Here is a 16,470-nt window from a genome sequence, read left to right as displayed (position 1 = left end):
CCCCGACCTATGAAAAAAAAGAAGAAAACAAACCCTCCCCCCGTGCCACTGTAGGTGCTCTCCCCCTCCACACAACCTGATTCTAACTTCTTATTTAGGGATGTCACCGTATCGTCATTGGTGATGGATGGTGACCTGCAACATGATTGGCTCCAGCCCATTTGCCTCCGATTTGGAGACTTGCTCCATGCTTATTCAGTGGAACTGTAATGGGTACTACAGTTGCAATCCGTTATTGGCTTTTACTCAGCAGCTTGTGTTGTTCTCCAGGAATCTCTTCCTGATGCTCACTCACTGACCTTTTTTGGGTTTTGTGCTTTTTGTCAGAACCGGTCTTTGCACATTGGTCCATTCTGACGTTGTTAGTATTTGGATGCAACTTCATACCATATTGGAAGCAGTCGGTGCCCAGGTTCACTTTGGCTCTGAAGTCATTGTTTGCAATCACTCCCTCCCTCGATGGGCCACCTACACCGGCTGCCCTAACTACCCTCCTTCAGCCAACCCCCTCTCCCTTCTGCCTGCTTAGGGATTTTAATGTCCATAACCTTTGTGGGGCAGTGCTTCTTTATCTAGTTGGGGGGCTAGTCATTGACCAATTTCTTGTGGACTACGACCTATGCCTTCTTTTTGATGATTCCCCTACTCATTTGAGTGCTTTTTTTGCCTTACACTAGTTGCCACATGATGACCTCTGTGATAGTGGCCACTTCCCATTGATTCTCTTGTTCCTTTTCTGCCTTATAAGAAAGGAAAGAAGATACTAGAGTATAAGTCCCTTGATCGTTTATCTTACACTGAGGCCCATAAGAAATATGACAGACTTCATCCTGTGTTGATGACTGACTTTTACCTTTGTTACATCCTTTCCCTGTCCTCCCTCTTCCTTACCCCAGTACTGTCCCCCCTCTGCTCTCCTCTCCCCCTCCTCCCTGCAGTTCCCACGCACACCCCTCCAGGGTGTCGCTCCCCCTTCTTTGGCATCCACCGGTGGTGGGACTCACTCCTCGGAGCCTGTTCTCTTTCCATGTGGTACATGCTTCGTGCTTCTTCAATGGAACTGTGATTGATATTACTGTCACCTCCTAGACTTGCAGTCACCTATTGCCTTCTACTCAGCAGCTTGTGTCTCATTTTACTGATACTCACTCACCGAGCCTTCATGTGTTGCATGCTTTATCGGAACTGGGCCGGCGCTTTGAGGGCTTATAATGGCGTTTGCACATTGGTTCATGTGGATATTGTTACTACATGGATCCCACTTTATACCACATTGAAAGCAGTTGCCGTCCAGGTCCACTTGGACTCTGTGGTCATGGTTTGCATTCTCTGTCTCCATCCTAACAGGCCAACTACATCTGCTGTCCTCACTATCCTCCTTCAGTGACTCCCTTCCTGCTCTTCAAAGTTTTTAATTCCCATCACCAGTTTCTTGCGAACCACAACCTATCCCTCCTTAATGATGGTTCCCCCTCTTCATTTCAGTTCTGCATATGGCACTTTCTCTGCCATTCATATCCTGCTCTCCCCCTCCCCTCCCCACCCCACCCCTTCTTCCTTCCTTACACTCGTCACCACATGATGACCTCTGTGATCATGACAAATTTCTTTTGATTCTCTCATTCCCTTCCCACCTCCTGATGACCACATTAGACCGCTGGGCTTTCCATTGTGCTGGTCAGCCTCTACATATGTCCCAGGTCATGTTTATACCTTTGTCAGATTGTACTGATGAAGTAGTGCATGATCTGTCTGATAAGATAATCCACACTTTAATCAAACAAATCAAATGGGTGTGTTGGCACTGCTTTGCATCTTCTCTAGGTTCTTTTCTCCCTTTGTCGTGGGTGTGGACTACAATCCACACCCTCAAAGGTGGACGGTGGCTGTCTTCCTCGCCCTTCCAGGTGGACTTTTTACAGATCCATCAGTTCTCGTGGAACATCTCACGACCAATTTTGTGACTGCATCGGTGTCGACCTCCTATCCAGTTGCCTTCCTCCTCTGGAAACAGCAGACTGAAGCTTCCCAAATGTTTTTTGTCCCTTACAGGTGGAATCAGACAGTGAAGCTTCTACTGAATGGGAGCTTCTTCTGGCCCTCTCCTCCTTCCATGATTCAGCTCCTAGCCCTGATTCCATCCTTATCCAATTGCTTTAATACATCTATCCTCCACAATGACAATATGTCCTTCAGGTGTTTAATCATATCTGGCTCCAAAGCATTTTCCCCTCTCAATGAAGGGGCAGTATTGTGGTTACTGCCCATAAGCTCAGCAAGGATTCATTGTTCCTTGATAATCACTGGCCAATCAGCCTGACCAATGTCCCCTGCAAGTTACTAGAATGATAGTGGCTTGTCAGCACAACTGGGTCTTTGAATCTCGGGATCTTTTATCTCCTTACCAGTACAGCTTTCGGAAGAGACAGTGTCCAATGTATCATCTGCTTTGATTGGAAACTGCAGTTCGGCAGGCCTTTTCTCTGTGTTGCCATTTTGTTGCAGCTTCCTTTGATGATCGTAAAGCATACAACACGGCTTGGTGCCATCAGATCCTCCTCACATTCAGTGGGTGGGGTCTTCGGGTGTCCCCCCCCACCCCCTCGCCCCTCCCCCTCCAGATTTTTATTCACGAGTTCCCTTCCCCTCCAGTCATTCGGAGTCCAGGTTGGCACTGTTCTCAGCTCTCTGCAGACCCAGGAGAATGGCATTCCACAGGGCTCTGTATGAAGTGTCCTCTTTTTCTCATTGCTATTAATGAGTTGTGGCCTCTGAAGGGCTGTTGGTAACCACTGCTTTGTGTGTGGATGATTTCTGTACTGGGGTAAGCTCCCACTCAGTGGCCTCTACGAGATGACAGCTCCGGGGTGCCATCAGGCACACTTCCACGTGGACACACTCACAAGGTTTTCCATTCTCTTCCCTTAAGTCGAGAGTGGTGCATTTCTGTCACCGTACTATGGCCCATACTGATCCAGAGCTCTACCTCGATGCCAAACACCTGAGCGTGTTCCCCTAGTTCATTTCTTAGATCATCTTTTCAACAAGTTTACTTGGTTGTCCCATATCTGCCACCTGAAGGTTGGCTGTTTTCATAATGTTCAACCCTTCTCTGCCTTTACTGGGCACTAGTTTTGTCTCGTCTGGACTACGGTTGTCGAGTTTATGGATCAGCTGCCCCTTCCACGCTGCTCTTCTTGGACCCAGTTTAAAATTGTGGTGTCTTTGTAGTCACTGGTGTTTTTTACATTAGAGATGTCGATAATCGTCTGGTGCACCCTGCGATCCCAACCCTTTAGATTCAACAGTCCCAGCTCCTGGTTTCCTGTGTGATTACTATCTGCTCTTCCGTTGCTGCCCCCCCCCCCCCCCCCTCCTCTGCCTGCCCTCGAGTGGGTTTACCAATTAGATTCTACCTTGCTTCTCTCTGCTCTGACTTCAGTCTCCTCCCCTTGTCCTCTTCGCCATGTTCTCTCCTGATCACACCCCTTTGGTTAGTTCCTTGGGTCTGGATTCAGATGGATCTCTTCCAGGCTCTGAAAGCCTCCATCACACCACTAGTGTTTTGTTGTCTGTTATGAATGGCCTTGTAAGAGTTCCAGGATGTCTGTGGGATATGCCTTCATCTCTTCTGTTGTCACAGAACAGCATCTCATGCCTGCCATGTATGGGATGATTATTGTGGAATTGATGGTCGTCTAATGGGTCATCTCATTCATTAAACATTCTTCATTCACCTGAGTCTTGTTATGTACGGACACAACGAGAGGCTTTCAGGCTATTGCTGTCATCCTTTGGTCTTTCCAATCCACGACCTTCATGCTGATCATGGTGATTCTGCTTGTTCGGTTGATTTCCTTTGGATTCCTGGCCACGTAGGTATTCCTCTAATGAACTTGCTGATCATCTGGCTGGGGTGGTGGCCAGCTAATCTGGGACCCCTTTGGGGTCAGAGTTGTAGCATTATATCAAATCCCTTTTTTTTGCTGAATTGTGGGCTGTCTCTTAAGAGGCTACACCCCCCCCCCCCCACCCAATCCATTAAACTTCATGCAATCAAGACGACTTCCACCATGTGGCGTTCTTCCCCCTGCCTCATCCGGTGGGACTCAACAATCCTCTGCTGCCTTTGTATTGGCCACCTAAGGTGACCCACCTTTTTTTCCTCTGCAATGAGCTGCCTCCCTCCACCCCCCCATTTAGTTGCAGGGCTCTCCTCATGGTGATCCATATTTTGCCCCACCTTCCTTGTCTCAGGTGGTAGCAGTCAACCTTTGAATTGTTACGTCTGTTCTCGGTTTTCTTTGCAAAAGTGGTTTGTACTCTCAGAAATAAGTCCTTGATTTTATTCTGGAATTGGAGTCCATCAGTTAGCGTAAGCATTGGTTATGGAGGCCTTGACTGTGCCTGTATACTGGCCAGATTCTCCCTCCCTTTTCCCTCCACTTTGTTCGGTCTGTCATGCAGTTTTGTTTCTCCTTCTCTTTTGTCTTCTTCCCCTGGTGTTGTCCTCACTGTCATGATCATGGTATGGTGTGGGGATTGGGATGGGTTAGTGGCAATGCTGGTGCTCCAATGTGGGTAGTGTCTCTGGGGCACCACTGTTCTCCCAGTTTCCTCCCACCCACTCTCCTGTTCTTTCCTTTTCCTGCTGCACTGTTGTTCTGTTTACCAGTTTGCCAGCTTGCTTTCCCTTCCCCCTTAACTGAACTGTGCTCTTTGTGTTGTTCCTCCCTTGACTTCTGCTGCCTTAGATCATGGGACCGATGAGCTCGCTGTTTGGTCCCCTTCCCGAACCAACCAAACCAACCATCCCACCCACCCTCCAGTTTCCAGTTGAGATGAAGGCCACGCATTGTGGCATACTGTGACACATTAACCTTTAATTTTAATTCTTTAAATAATATATGGAATGATGGCCAATATCCTGACCCTTTGTGGAAATAGGCAATGATTCCACTTATTGAACTGAGGAAGGAGCAAACACACCATAGCAGCAGATGTAGTGTTGCTCTTACAAGCTGTGCAGAAAAGAAGTAATAGTAAGTGATCTCAACTCCCACCTTATCTGGACACTCAAATCTAGAAACCATATAAATTTCTTCCATAGTAGGTGCATACAATATAATTGTACTCCCGATAAAGTTACCATACTGGAGACAGCTATATCGAAGGCATTCCTACATAATTTCTCACTCTTTCACAGGAATTTCCTTTACTGTTGTCACAGGCTTCATATTGATGTCTTCGTGGTTAGGGATAGGTGCTGTGCTGCTTAGATGACTGATCATCTGACTATTATGGTACAGTGTCTTAGTTTGATATTCATTGATTGAGGTTTTGAGGTGGACATTTTTCTTCAAGCTTAGTATGCCCTCTCTAGTTAGATTTTCCTTTATTAGAGAGCTACCATGTCACAGACCTCCATTCTACAAGGTACTTCACACCTTTGGCTATGTTGGTGTGCTTGGTAGTGCTGACACATCATTCTAGGGATATCTTTAACCGTGATAATGAATTTGGTCTTCCCGATGTTGTTCAATAAACATGTCTTCTTTGCTGTTAAATGCAGTGCTTGGAGTTTGGTAGAAGCCTCTTGCATGTCATTTGCAGTTAAGTCAGAGCATCAGCAAAAGCCAGGGATTCCCTTAAGTTGTCTGCTTTGATTCTCATCCTTAATCCTGTGTTCACCACTATAGATCTGGTCTATTCCCAGATGATTTTTTTCCAGGACAGGTGCTGCAAGACAGTATAAGATATTGAGACCACATGGGAAATAGCATAAATAATCAGTCTATACTCATCAACCACTTAAAGAACAATAACTACAATGCAGAATGAATGGAGTTAGCGATGAAAATTTTACACAAAATGCCTAAAGGTTTAACAGTGAACATATTTGAAGAGAGAGAAATAGACATACACAGTACAGAGCTTTGATGGGCCCTTGGATGAACAGATTGATGGACACACATAACTACCCACAGACACATAGATTACAAAGATTATATATAGAGCCTGGGATGATAGGCAAATGCCGGGATGGTTCCTTTGAAAGGGCACAGCCGACTTCCTACCCCATCCTTCCCTAATCCGATCAGACCTATGACCTCACTGTTTGGTCTCTTTCCCCAAACAACCCAACCCCCCCTGGGATGATAACATAGCAACTGTGACCATACAGCATCTTTTGCCAACTGTAACAACTGTCAAGTTTAGCAATAATATGTCAGATTATAAAAATTACAAGAAAGGACAATTAACAACTGGAGCAATCCATAAAACAGTTTACGTCAGTCCAAAACCTATACCACATTGTAATAAAATAAATAGTGACAGTGTTTCATTAATTGCTGATGTGATAACTAGGTATGACCCACATATACTCCATTTTTTACTGTACTTAAATCGCAAGTAGCATCTAAACATAGACAATGTAGCCTAAAACTGGTAACACTGGTCATAGACTGCGATTGTGTTTGAAATAAAAATCTTAAATACAGTCTTTCTAAATATGTTGTGTTTTTGCACATGCATTTGCATTTTCTGTTGTAGGCGTGATGTGCACATATTCCAGCAAATTGGAAAACCACCAGTACCTCTTACAAAACATGGTTATCAGGAACAAATTGTTTTATGTTATTCATCAGAAACACATTATGATTCTGTGTACCTGAATTCCTATATTAATAATGCTGGATTTTGCCAGTGTAAGTATTTCAACAAATTAAAACATAAATAAATAATCTTTCATTAAAAGCAGGGCTTATAGCTTTGTTCTCTTTCCAGCAATTGTTTATACAATACTCTATTCCAATGTTTTTTTGATGAATGATGTAAGCACTGCTGTAGAAATAATGTTACGGAAGTCAGTGACTGCAAAGAAAAAAAATTTTGTGGATTTTGAGGACACAGAGAGGTGAGTTAGTACCATCTGTTAGTGTACCCTTACTTTCAGAATTTAACTACTATATTTATTCAACTGAATCTGAAAGTTGTGAAATGTGTAAACCATAACCAAAATTACCCAGAGGAATTAACAAATCATTAATGAGAGAATTTTTTTCTTTCATTTTTTGCATAGCCTTAGAATTGAGCACTGTTAAATAGAATTTTTATTCTTAGTTTCACTCTACTACTTCACTAACTTCATTCTCCTTCATTGTTGCCTTTCATTTACCAATTTACACTATGAGAAAGTAACATATCGAAGTATTGGTGCATTCTTTGAATTTAAGTGTAATTTTGAATTTTAAGTGTAATACTGCTCAATCACAACATAAGTACGGTTAGTCAGCAGAGGTACAAGAAGTTTCCAGGTCTACTTTAATGATATCCTTGGTGTAATTTTACTGTGATCTGTCTTCCTCAATAACTTTCATGGCACAATTATTACATGCACTTTTCTTTTTCCAGTCTTAATGTGTTTACAAATTCACCAAAACCGGAGACTATTGAAAATGATGAATTGCTTAGCAACATGAAATATTTAATTGCATGTGGACTAGTTCCATTTCCGTACAAGGTTGCTAAGGCATTAGATGCAAATATATACAGAAATGTAGAATTTGATGCCTGGAGTGATATGAAAAGAGGTAATGTTAGTGTTGGAGTGTTGGAAATTGTTTCCTTGCAGTAGAGAACCAAGCAAATTAATTACTAAATAAAAGCATTAATTTGTTGGTAACTATTCTCAGTGTCTGTTTTTAAAAACTTATAACTGGAAACTACAATATTCTAACCTACCTTTAAAGTCCTCTTCCACCTCTTCTTTTCCCAGTGCAGCTCCTAAAATCTCTGAACAGTTTCCAGTCACCAATGACTGCAAAGTGCCTATCTCATAATTCCAGTATCTGTGGTTTTCAAATAGGTATTCAAACTGTCCTCTTTCTTTGTCACTGTTTCCTTCATCTCAAAATGACGTTGTATTGGTTTCTTCTTATAAACCTCCACGTCATTGCTACTCATGTCTGCTTGCCATTTTCAGGAATATCTTCTTAATTGTATCCCACTTCATCTAAATCAATGTTACCTCTACCCTCACCAATCATCACTACTCTTTTAGGGTTCATGTAAACTCTTCCCGGTGGAGGTTCGAGTCCTCCCTCAGGCATGGGTGTGTGTGTGTTTGTCCTTAGGATAATTTAGGTTAAGTAGTGTGTAAGCTTAGGGACTGATGACCTTTGCAGTTAAGTCCCAATAAGATTTCACACCTATATAAATTCTTCCAATACTTCCTAGTCTTCTGTGTTCATCTTAATTTTTGTCAGTTCATTCGTTTCTCCTTTTCATTGTATCTATTAACAAATAAAGATTGCGCCCTGCCTGTACTACAGTACTACAACCCTCCCCCCCCCCTCCCCCCCACTGTCCTCCTTGTCACTGTCCCCCATCCACAAATTGCTTCAGTGGATACTACATACTTGTGCTAGTACGTAATGTATAATAGAGAATTAAAAATTATGTCCTCAAAGTTTCGTTTGTAGAAATATATAATTTGTTGTAGAAAGGGTTCTCGGACAAGACATCGGATGTCATTGTGAAAGCTCCACAATAGTCATTCTATGCTTGTTGCACCTGAACATGTCAGTCAGTTATGCATAAGGAATAAGTGGCGATTTCACGATGGCATCAGATATCTTGCACGAGAACCATTGCTCAACTATACTCCGTTACAACTACTGTCAAGACTTTTTTCAAAATCTTTGACTTGCTTATTTAGCTGGAGCAGCCAAGTCCCCACTTTTCACTTTTTACCATTTTACATATTTCTCTCATAAAATGTAAGGACTGATGACCCAGTAGTTTAGTCCCTTTAAACACATCACGATCAACTATATTGTGATTAAAATTACTTGATAGTTGACATCTGTCACTTGCCGCTACAGTGTTGTCACATTGGCTACCAACAACCGTTTTCTCTCTCTCTCTCTCTCTCTCTCTCTCTCTCTCTCTCTCTCTCTTTGTCTCTCTGAGAGAGAGAGAGAGAGAGAGAGAGAGAGAGAGAGAGAGAGAGAGAGAGAGATATGACCATGACCCCCACACGAAAACAGGCAGAAACAGTGATGCAGGCTATGGTTAATCAGTGGTTATTGAAATTCAGGACACCAGGGACTGCTGCAACAACTGACCAAGGCACTAACTTCAATTATGCTGACTGTTGTGCATAACGAAGGTACAAACCAGTGCACTACAGCCACAAGCGAATAGTAAAACGTTTCAGATACAGTGGGGAAAATGTTAATTTATTACATAAATAGTAGCCACAATAATTGAGACATCTTCCTACAATTTGTTGTGGCTGTGTGCAACTTGAAAATTCACAAAAATGTCGGCTTACTCTGTAAAAGTTTGTCTGGAGCCAAAAATGCTCTCCCCTTTTGAATTAGGCCAGCCTACTCTGTGTGATGATGTATCATTTGTTAGAGATTTTGTTGCAAGGTTAAAAAATATGTCATCTGATTAAAAAAGATGAATACAAGGGCCCTAGAAAGATAAGCAATTCCTCCTCTCTGTTTTGGGTGCCTTCCTAAGTACCATTTCGAGCAGTTGGTGATGCTACCTAATTTATTTTGCTTCACCAGGTACATTATCAGTTAGTAAAGATGACTTCTCTAGTTAATGTCAAGCTACAACTCCCAACCCGAAGCGCAGTTGTGCATGGGGGAAGAATTTGACCATTTAGTGTGAACCATAAGCACTGTCTAAATTACTGGCAGTTCCTTGTGGAGAAAGAATGGAAGTGGTTGAAGATAGAGAGATGTAGAACTAAGCAAGTGTCTGCAGTTATTCAGGTGCGTCCACATGCCTTGAGGCCACGAGGTGGCCTTACGAACTAATGTTGGTTGGTTTTATGAGAAAGGCTCAAGAAAAATATTTTTGTTTAGCTAGTAAGTGAAATAAATTTTCAGGTGAAATTTATTTGCAGTGCTAGTTGACCCATAGCAGGTCTAATTTAGTTTAGAAGAAAAACAGCAATGCTACATGTGCATGCGCATCAGACTTTGGCATTTAAGTTTTAGGTTCAAGAGTTTTTATAACAGATGTTTTCTTTGTCGGTTGAATTATTTAAGATGTGGAATTTGAGGAAGTTCTGCTCTCCACCATGGATTCACTGCAGTGCCAAACTGGATGAGTCACTGTCTGCCCCCACAAAACGAATACCTGCTGTCGTGCAAGTACACATTGTTAAATGTGTGACCGAGTGCCTCAGGGAGGTTATTAAAAGTGAAACCAGATTCTTTCAAAAGATAGCATTACACTAGATATTCTCAGTACCAAAACCAGCAGTTATCATTTGTGCACCTATTACTAACTAGATCACTTTGGCAGTGCACAGAACTGGAAGGGCAGAGAGTGCTTATAAATGGTACACAATGTGGCATCTTGGGATGTGTCTTCTGGTTACGTGCCACTATCACCAGAACCACACCCTAAACACCACACTCTTGAGCAGTGAACGGGGGCTGGATTAATGTAAGGAGGGAGGAAATGCAGCAGCCTAAAAATCTAGTAGCATGGAAAGCAGCCCAGAAACAAAATGAGGTATCAGCTACAAATAGCCAGACAGTGCACCCACTGATGCTGAAATTCAGCAGCCAGTCACCTGGGAGAGGAACAACACTTGGGAATCTTTGACAATTTCACTGGCTGCTGTATAACAACAGTCAGACACCGGTTGTCGACCTCCACTCCAAAGGTTTCCAGGTGACACAGAAGCATGGCTTTTCTGCAAACTCGGCACTGGACCACAATATTTAAACCCTCAGATCTAACTAGTTGTCATCTGCAGAGCTGGTTTCTACTATGACATTTAATCAGTGCCAGTCATTATCGTACAGCTACATTTGCTATCTCCTGCCGTGAAGCAATGACCACTGTCCAACTGCTTGAGCTTCAGCCTTTACCACCTACCACCACCTCCACAGTCCAGGCCGAGCCATGAGTTCCGGCCAGCTCAGCAATGGCTACTGTGTGCTGCTGCCCTCCAGCCTGCAGCTATGTTTTCATCACCCAGGTAGTCCTGCTGTAAATGTGTCACTTGTACGAAAATGTTTATATTGGTGTGTTTCAGGTGCAGCCCATCTTTGGAATGTCTGCTAAATGAAATAGTCACAAGCACAAGTATAACTTTAAAAAAATCATTAAGAGTAAAGATATTGAAGGTGTTACAGAAATTTAAAAAAATGCACTAAATAAAATTTCCTTCTTACAAAGTGTGGCATCACAAGCATACATCCTCACCATCAGTGCTCAATTGTTGGAGAGTAGCCATTACATAACCTAGCTACCAAAATATGCAGCCAGGTAGCATGGTTATATGGGTAATTACTAGCATCCACAGAAATAAATGAGCAACTTGATAACAAAATAGTACTGGAAATTTGTAAGAAAATGGGAACAAAGGTCTGTATATAAAATTAAATAAAATACTTCAAAATTGTATATGGAAAAAGTGTGTTAATGCATCACCTGGTTCATTTTAGGCTAGAAGGAAAGGGGAAGAAAGAATAACAGGAAAGGGGGAGAGGGAGGAAGGAGGAGCATACTGGGGCGGTGACAAACCAGTTGTAATTCATACACAGAACCAAAATCCATAAAGCAACAAAATCATCCTAAGTGCTCAATGAAATACACATCTAAGTAGTCTGGTGGTTAAGGACAGACATCAGGGATGGGTAAAGCATGTTTATTATGTAAATGGTGTCACTACACTGACAGTATATTTATACACCAATTTATACACGACTGAATTAATTAGTAATCTAGCAAACACTGTTAGATCAACAAAGTAATCTTACTTAGGATTATATTGTTCGCTTTACATACTTTGGTTATTTGTATGAATTGTGATGGTTTGTGTCTGCCCCAATATACTGCTCACAATTTCTGTTGATGCATTTTTGTGGACGCTGTGGCAGTTTTTGTATGCCCATGCCATACCAGCTCGCTGCCATGCTGTTCAGGAAGTTATGAACCTCTTCTTTCACCTCGTCATCAGAGCTGAATCGCCAGTGGGTACCAGTAGGAGGAGAGTGTGTCTTTAATGGGTCCAGCATGATTGTATTTGGGAGTGAGGCAAAAGATAAGGTGTTTGGAAAGGACTGATAATTGGGTGGGATGAAGACTTTGCAGGAAATGTTTATAACTGTGGTTCTGTTCTATTTAGGTTCTGCATTCTGTGTGGTGGTGGGAGGGAGATTTTGAAGGCGTGGTAAATGTAGGTCTGCAAAGCATGGTTTGTTGACTTTGAGGGGATGTGAGGGAGGTATGGAGGCTCTTGTCTGAGGTGGTGGATAGTGGTAGTCCAAGATGGGGGTAGGAGGTGGATAGGTTTGAGAGTTTTTTGAGGTGGCATTGTTCATGCTGCTCTAGTTCTTTGAAGGCAAGAGTATCAGTATGGGAGATGAGATGTAGGCATTTGTGACTGCAGAACAGTTGAATTCTATGAATGGGGAGGAGGTATTGGAAGGTGGTTTGGGCCTGATTTATATAGTTTCACAGGGCTCGGTTGGTGAGGGTTATAGACTGACAATTTGAACAGATAGAGGTCACTGTGGAAGAAGGATTTGCAACCAGAGGTGGGTAATTTGATGTTAAGGCTATATGGGGGATGCTCCATGTGCTAGGCAATACTGCAGGAACAGTATGTGGGGGCTGGATTTGGGATACAGATAAGGAAACTTTTCTGTATTGGTACAAGTGGTAGGAGTAGGGATCCATTATGATTTGGGGGACAACATGGAAACTAGCTATACATTCATTTAAAGAACCACAATCCACCACCTAAAAACTGATCTTGGCCTTATAATCATTCTTGCCGACAAAGACTTCACCAGTGTGGTTTTGAACCGCAAGGATTGTCTTGTGAAGGGACTCCACCAGCTATCAGATTCTTGCACCTGCAAACCTTGCCACAGTGACACTATTCCTCAAATCATTAAGCCTATCCCAGAACCTCTCCCTGGAGTTCCCCCCCCCCCCTCCCCCTCCCCCGCAGTCCTACCTTCTATGTGCTTTCTAAAGTTAATAAACCCAACTGTGCCTCCACTGATAGAATCTCTGCTGTAGTGGATCAACACCTTCAGCCTCTTACTCGTAACTTACCCATAAGGCACCAATCATTTCCTCCACAGTCTCCCCTCAGTTCCTCTTCTTCTACCACATGGTGCCAGCTCGTCGCTATTGATGCCACCTCCTCCTACACTAATATACCCAAAATGTCCATGGTGTTGCCACTATCGAACACTACATTTTACTATGTCCAGATAACTCCAAACCTGCAGCCTCCTTCCCAGTCACCATGACTAGCTATATACTCACCCACAGTTACTTCTCTGTAAAGGCATCACCTACAAACAAATCCATAGTACAGCAATTGGCACCTGTATGGCACCAATCTTTCCATGGGCCATCTAGAGGAATCCTTCCTAACCACCCAGAATCCCAAACCCCTCATCTGTTTCTGGTTCATTGTTGATATCTTTGTCATCTGGACTGAGGGTAATGACACATTATCCATTTTCCTCAAGAACTTGCACACCTTCTCCCCTGTTCACTTCACCTGGTTGTCCTCAACCCAACAAGCTATCTATCCCTATGTTGATGTCAACCTCAAGGATGGCTATACCTCCGTCCACATCAAACCTACCATCACCCAGCAAAGTGTCCACTTGGACAGCTGCCACCCATTCCATACCAAGAAATCCCATCCATACGGCCTAGCCACCTGTGGTTGAATCACCTGTAGTGAAGAGCAGTCCTCCTCCAAATATACTAAGGGTATCACTGAGGCCTTCACAAACAATAATTACCTACCCAGCCTTGTACAGAATCAGATCTCCAATGATTTGTCTCTCTGGTCATCTACCACCTCCCACACACCCACTGTCCAGCCAGAGGAGCACTCCCCTTGTAACTCAGAACAACCGAGGACTGGAGCAACCAAATCACGTTCTCTGCCAGGGTTTCAGCTACCTCTGTACCCTGAAATGAGGAATATCCCACCAATCACCCTTCCCTTCCCTTCCCTCCCCTCACCTCACAGAGTGGTATCCTGCTGACCACTGAACCTAAGCATTATGCTTGTCCATCACTACTCTAACTTTGCTTCCAACCCTTTGCCTCATAGCTCATGTCCCTTAAATAGACATAGCTGCAAAACTTGTCCCATACATCCTCCTCCTACCACCACCACCACCACCACCACCAGTCTGGTCATAGGCATCTCTTATCCAGTCAAAGGCAGGGCTACTTCTGAAAGCAATTGTGTGAACTACAAACTAAGCTGCAATCACTGCGCTGCTTTCTAAATAGGCATGACAACCAATAAGGTGTCTGTCCGCATGAATGACCCCCGACAAACTATGGCCAAGAGTTAGTGGGACCAGCCAGTTGCTGAACGTGCTGGCCAACACAATGTGCTTCACTTAAACTTCTTCACAGCCAGTACAAACTTTCCTGAATTGTCGATGAGGATTTTACCTGCAATATGTCTTATGTTCCCTTACTCACATGATCTCGACCTTCTCTCGTTCCTCTCCATCACCCACCTATCCCCTTTGCTGCTCCCATCCTGCACCCACCAGTCTTTTTCTTTTTCTCTACGTCTCCGCTTTCCTGCTCCATTCCCTAACCCCCCCCCCCCCCTTTCCCCCACTTAAACTTCCCAACTGCACTTAGCAGCCCTACTATGTCCCTCCCAACATCCTGGAAAAAACAACATGTATTATGCATTGTAGTCTTACTGCGAGATCAGTTTTTGTCATATAGCTATTATCAGTACAATGGAGTAAGCTTGTGCCACTCAACTCCCATAAATAAGACACTTTTGCTTTATTCGCAAGTTGAATAATTATTTTTTGTAGCTCTCAGTTTTCAACAGCAGATTCTACATTTGTATTTAGCCTCTTGTTTCTTTCCCCTCTCTCTTGGCAGTTTTTTTTTAATTAAAGTAAATGTAATTTGGTGTTCGAATGAAAGTCCATTCAGTCCTTGTATTTTTGAACATGATTGTCACTGAATGTGAGACTTAGCTGTTTTTATATTGGTTTTTCTTTTTCTGTTAGACAAAAAATATGGAATTCTTCAAGGAAATGAACTTGGTGAAGGCGTCAGGTGCTTGGTGAAACTTAACCCAGAAAAACTATTTTATGCTTACATACAACATATGGAACCAGATGAGGGACCGGTTGTTGTGTATGTGGAAGATCTTGCAAAAATGTAAGTGTGAATGCCGGCATAATACCCCAAACAAATTTAAAGTAGGTAAATGGGTAAGTTGAGATACTAGACCTGCATACAAGAAGATACTTACGTAATTTATAATTGCTTAGAATATCTTAAAAAAAAAATAACATTTTGCAAGAATCTACATCTACATCTACATTTATACTCCGCAAGCCACCCAACGGTGTGTGGCGGAGGGCACTTTACGTGCCACTGTCATTATCTCCCTTTCCTGTTCCAGTCGCGTATGGTTCGCGGGAAGAACGACTGTCTGAAAGCCTCTGTGCGCGCTCTAATCTCTCTAATTTTACATTCGTGATCTCCTCGGGAGGTATAAGTAGGGGGAAGCAATATATTCGATACCTCATCCAGAAACGCACCCTCTCGAAACCTGGCGAGCAAGCTACACCGCGATGCAGAGCGCCTCTCTTGCAGAGTCTGCCACTTGAGTTTGTTAAACATCTCCGTAACGCTATCACAGTTACCAAATAACCCTGTGACGAAACGCGCCGCTCTTCTTTGGATCTTCTCTATCTCCTCCGTCAACCCGATCTGGTACGGATCCCACACTGATGAGCAATACTCAAGTATAGGTCGAACGAGTGTTTTGTAAGCCACCTCCTTTGTTGATGGACTACATTTTCTAAGGACTCTCCCAATGAATCTCAACCTGGTACCCGCCTTACCAACAATTAATTTTATATGATCATTCCACTTCAAATCGTTCCGCACGCATACTCCCAGATATTTTACAGAAGTAACTGCTACCAGTGTTTGTTCCGCTATCATATAATCATACGATAAAGGATCCTTCTTTCTATGTATTCGCAATACATTACATTTGTCTATGTTAAGGGTCAGTTGCCACTCCCTGCACCAAGTGCCTATCCGCTGCAGATCTTCCTGCATTTCGCTACAATTTTCTAATGCTGCAACTTCTCTGTATACTACAGCATCATCCGCGAAAAGCCGCATGGAACTTCCGACACTATCTACTAGGTCATTTATATATATTGTGAAAAGCAATGGTCCCATAACACTCCCCTGTGGCACGCCAGAGGTTACTTTAACGTCTGTAGATGTCTCTCCATTGATAACAACATGCTGTGTTCTGTTTGCTAAAAACTCTTCAATCCAGCCACACAGCTGGTCTGATATTCCGTAGGCTCTTACTTTGTTTATCAGGCGACAGTGCGGAACTGTATCGAACGCCTTCCGGAAGTCAATTGCTGCTGTAGCCAC

At 43.1% G+C, this 16,470-nt stretch overlaps 1 protein-coding gene across 1 annotated transcript in view; it reads left to right on the top strand.

Annotated features, from left to right (window-relative positions):
• The window catches only part of LOC126183797 (uncharacterized), a 258,705-nt gene that overhangs the window by 154,588 nt on the left and 87,647 nt on the right, over nt 1-16,470 (top strand). Inside the window, exons 5-8 of the mRNA XM_049926039.1 lie at nt 6,556-6,710; nt 6,790-6,919; nt 7,417-7,595; nt 15,069-15,222. Of these exons, the coding sequence (XP_049781996.1) occupies nt 6,556-6,710; nt 6,790-6,919; nt 7,417-7,595; nt 15,069-15,222 (618 nt within the window). The remainder of the gene's footprint in view (nt 1-6,555; nt 6,711-6,789; nt 6,920-7,416; nt 7,596-15,068; nt 15,223-16,470) is intronic.

This window comes from Schistocerca cancellata, chromosome 4, assembly GCF_023864275.1.
Source record: "Schistocerca cancellata isolate TAMUIC-IGC-003103 chromosome 4, iqSchCanc2.1, whole genome shotgun sequence".
NCBI lineage: Eukaryota > Metazoa > Arthropoda > Insecta > Orthoptera > Acrididae > Schistocerca > Schistocerca cancellata.
This window is presented reverse-complemented; position numbering and strand designations above follow the sequence as displayed.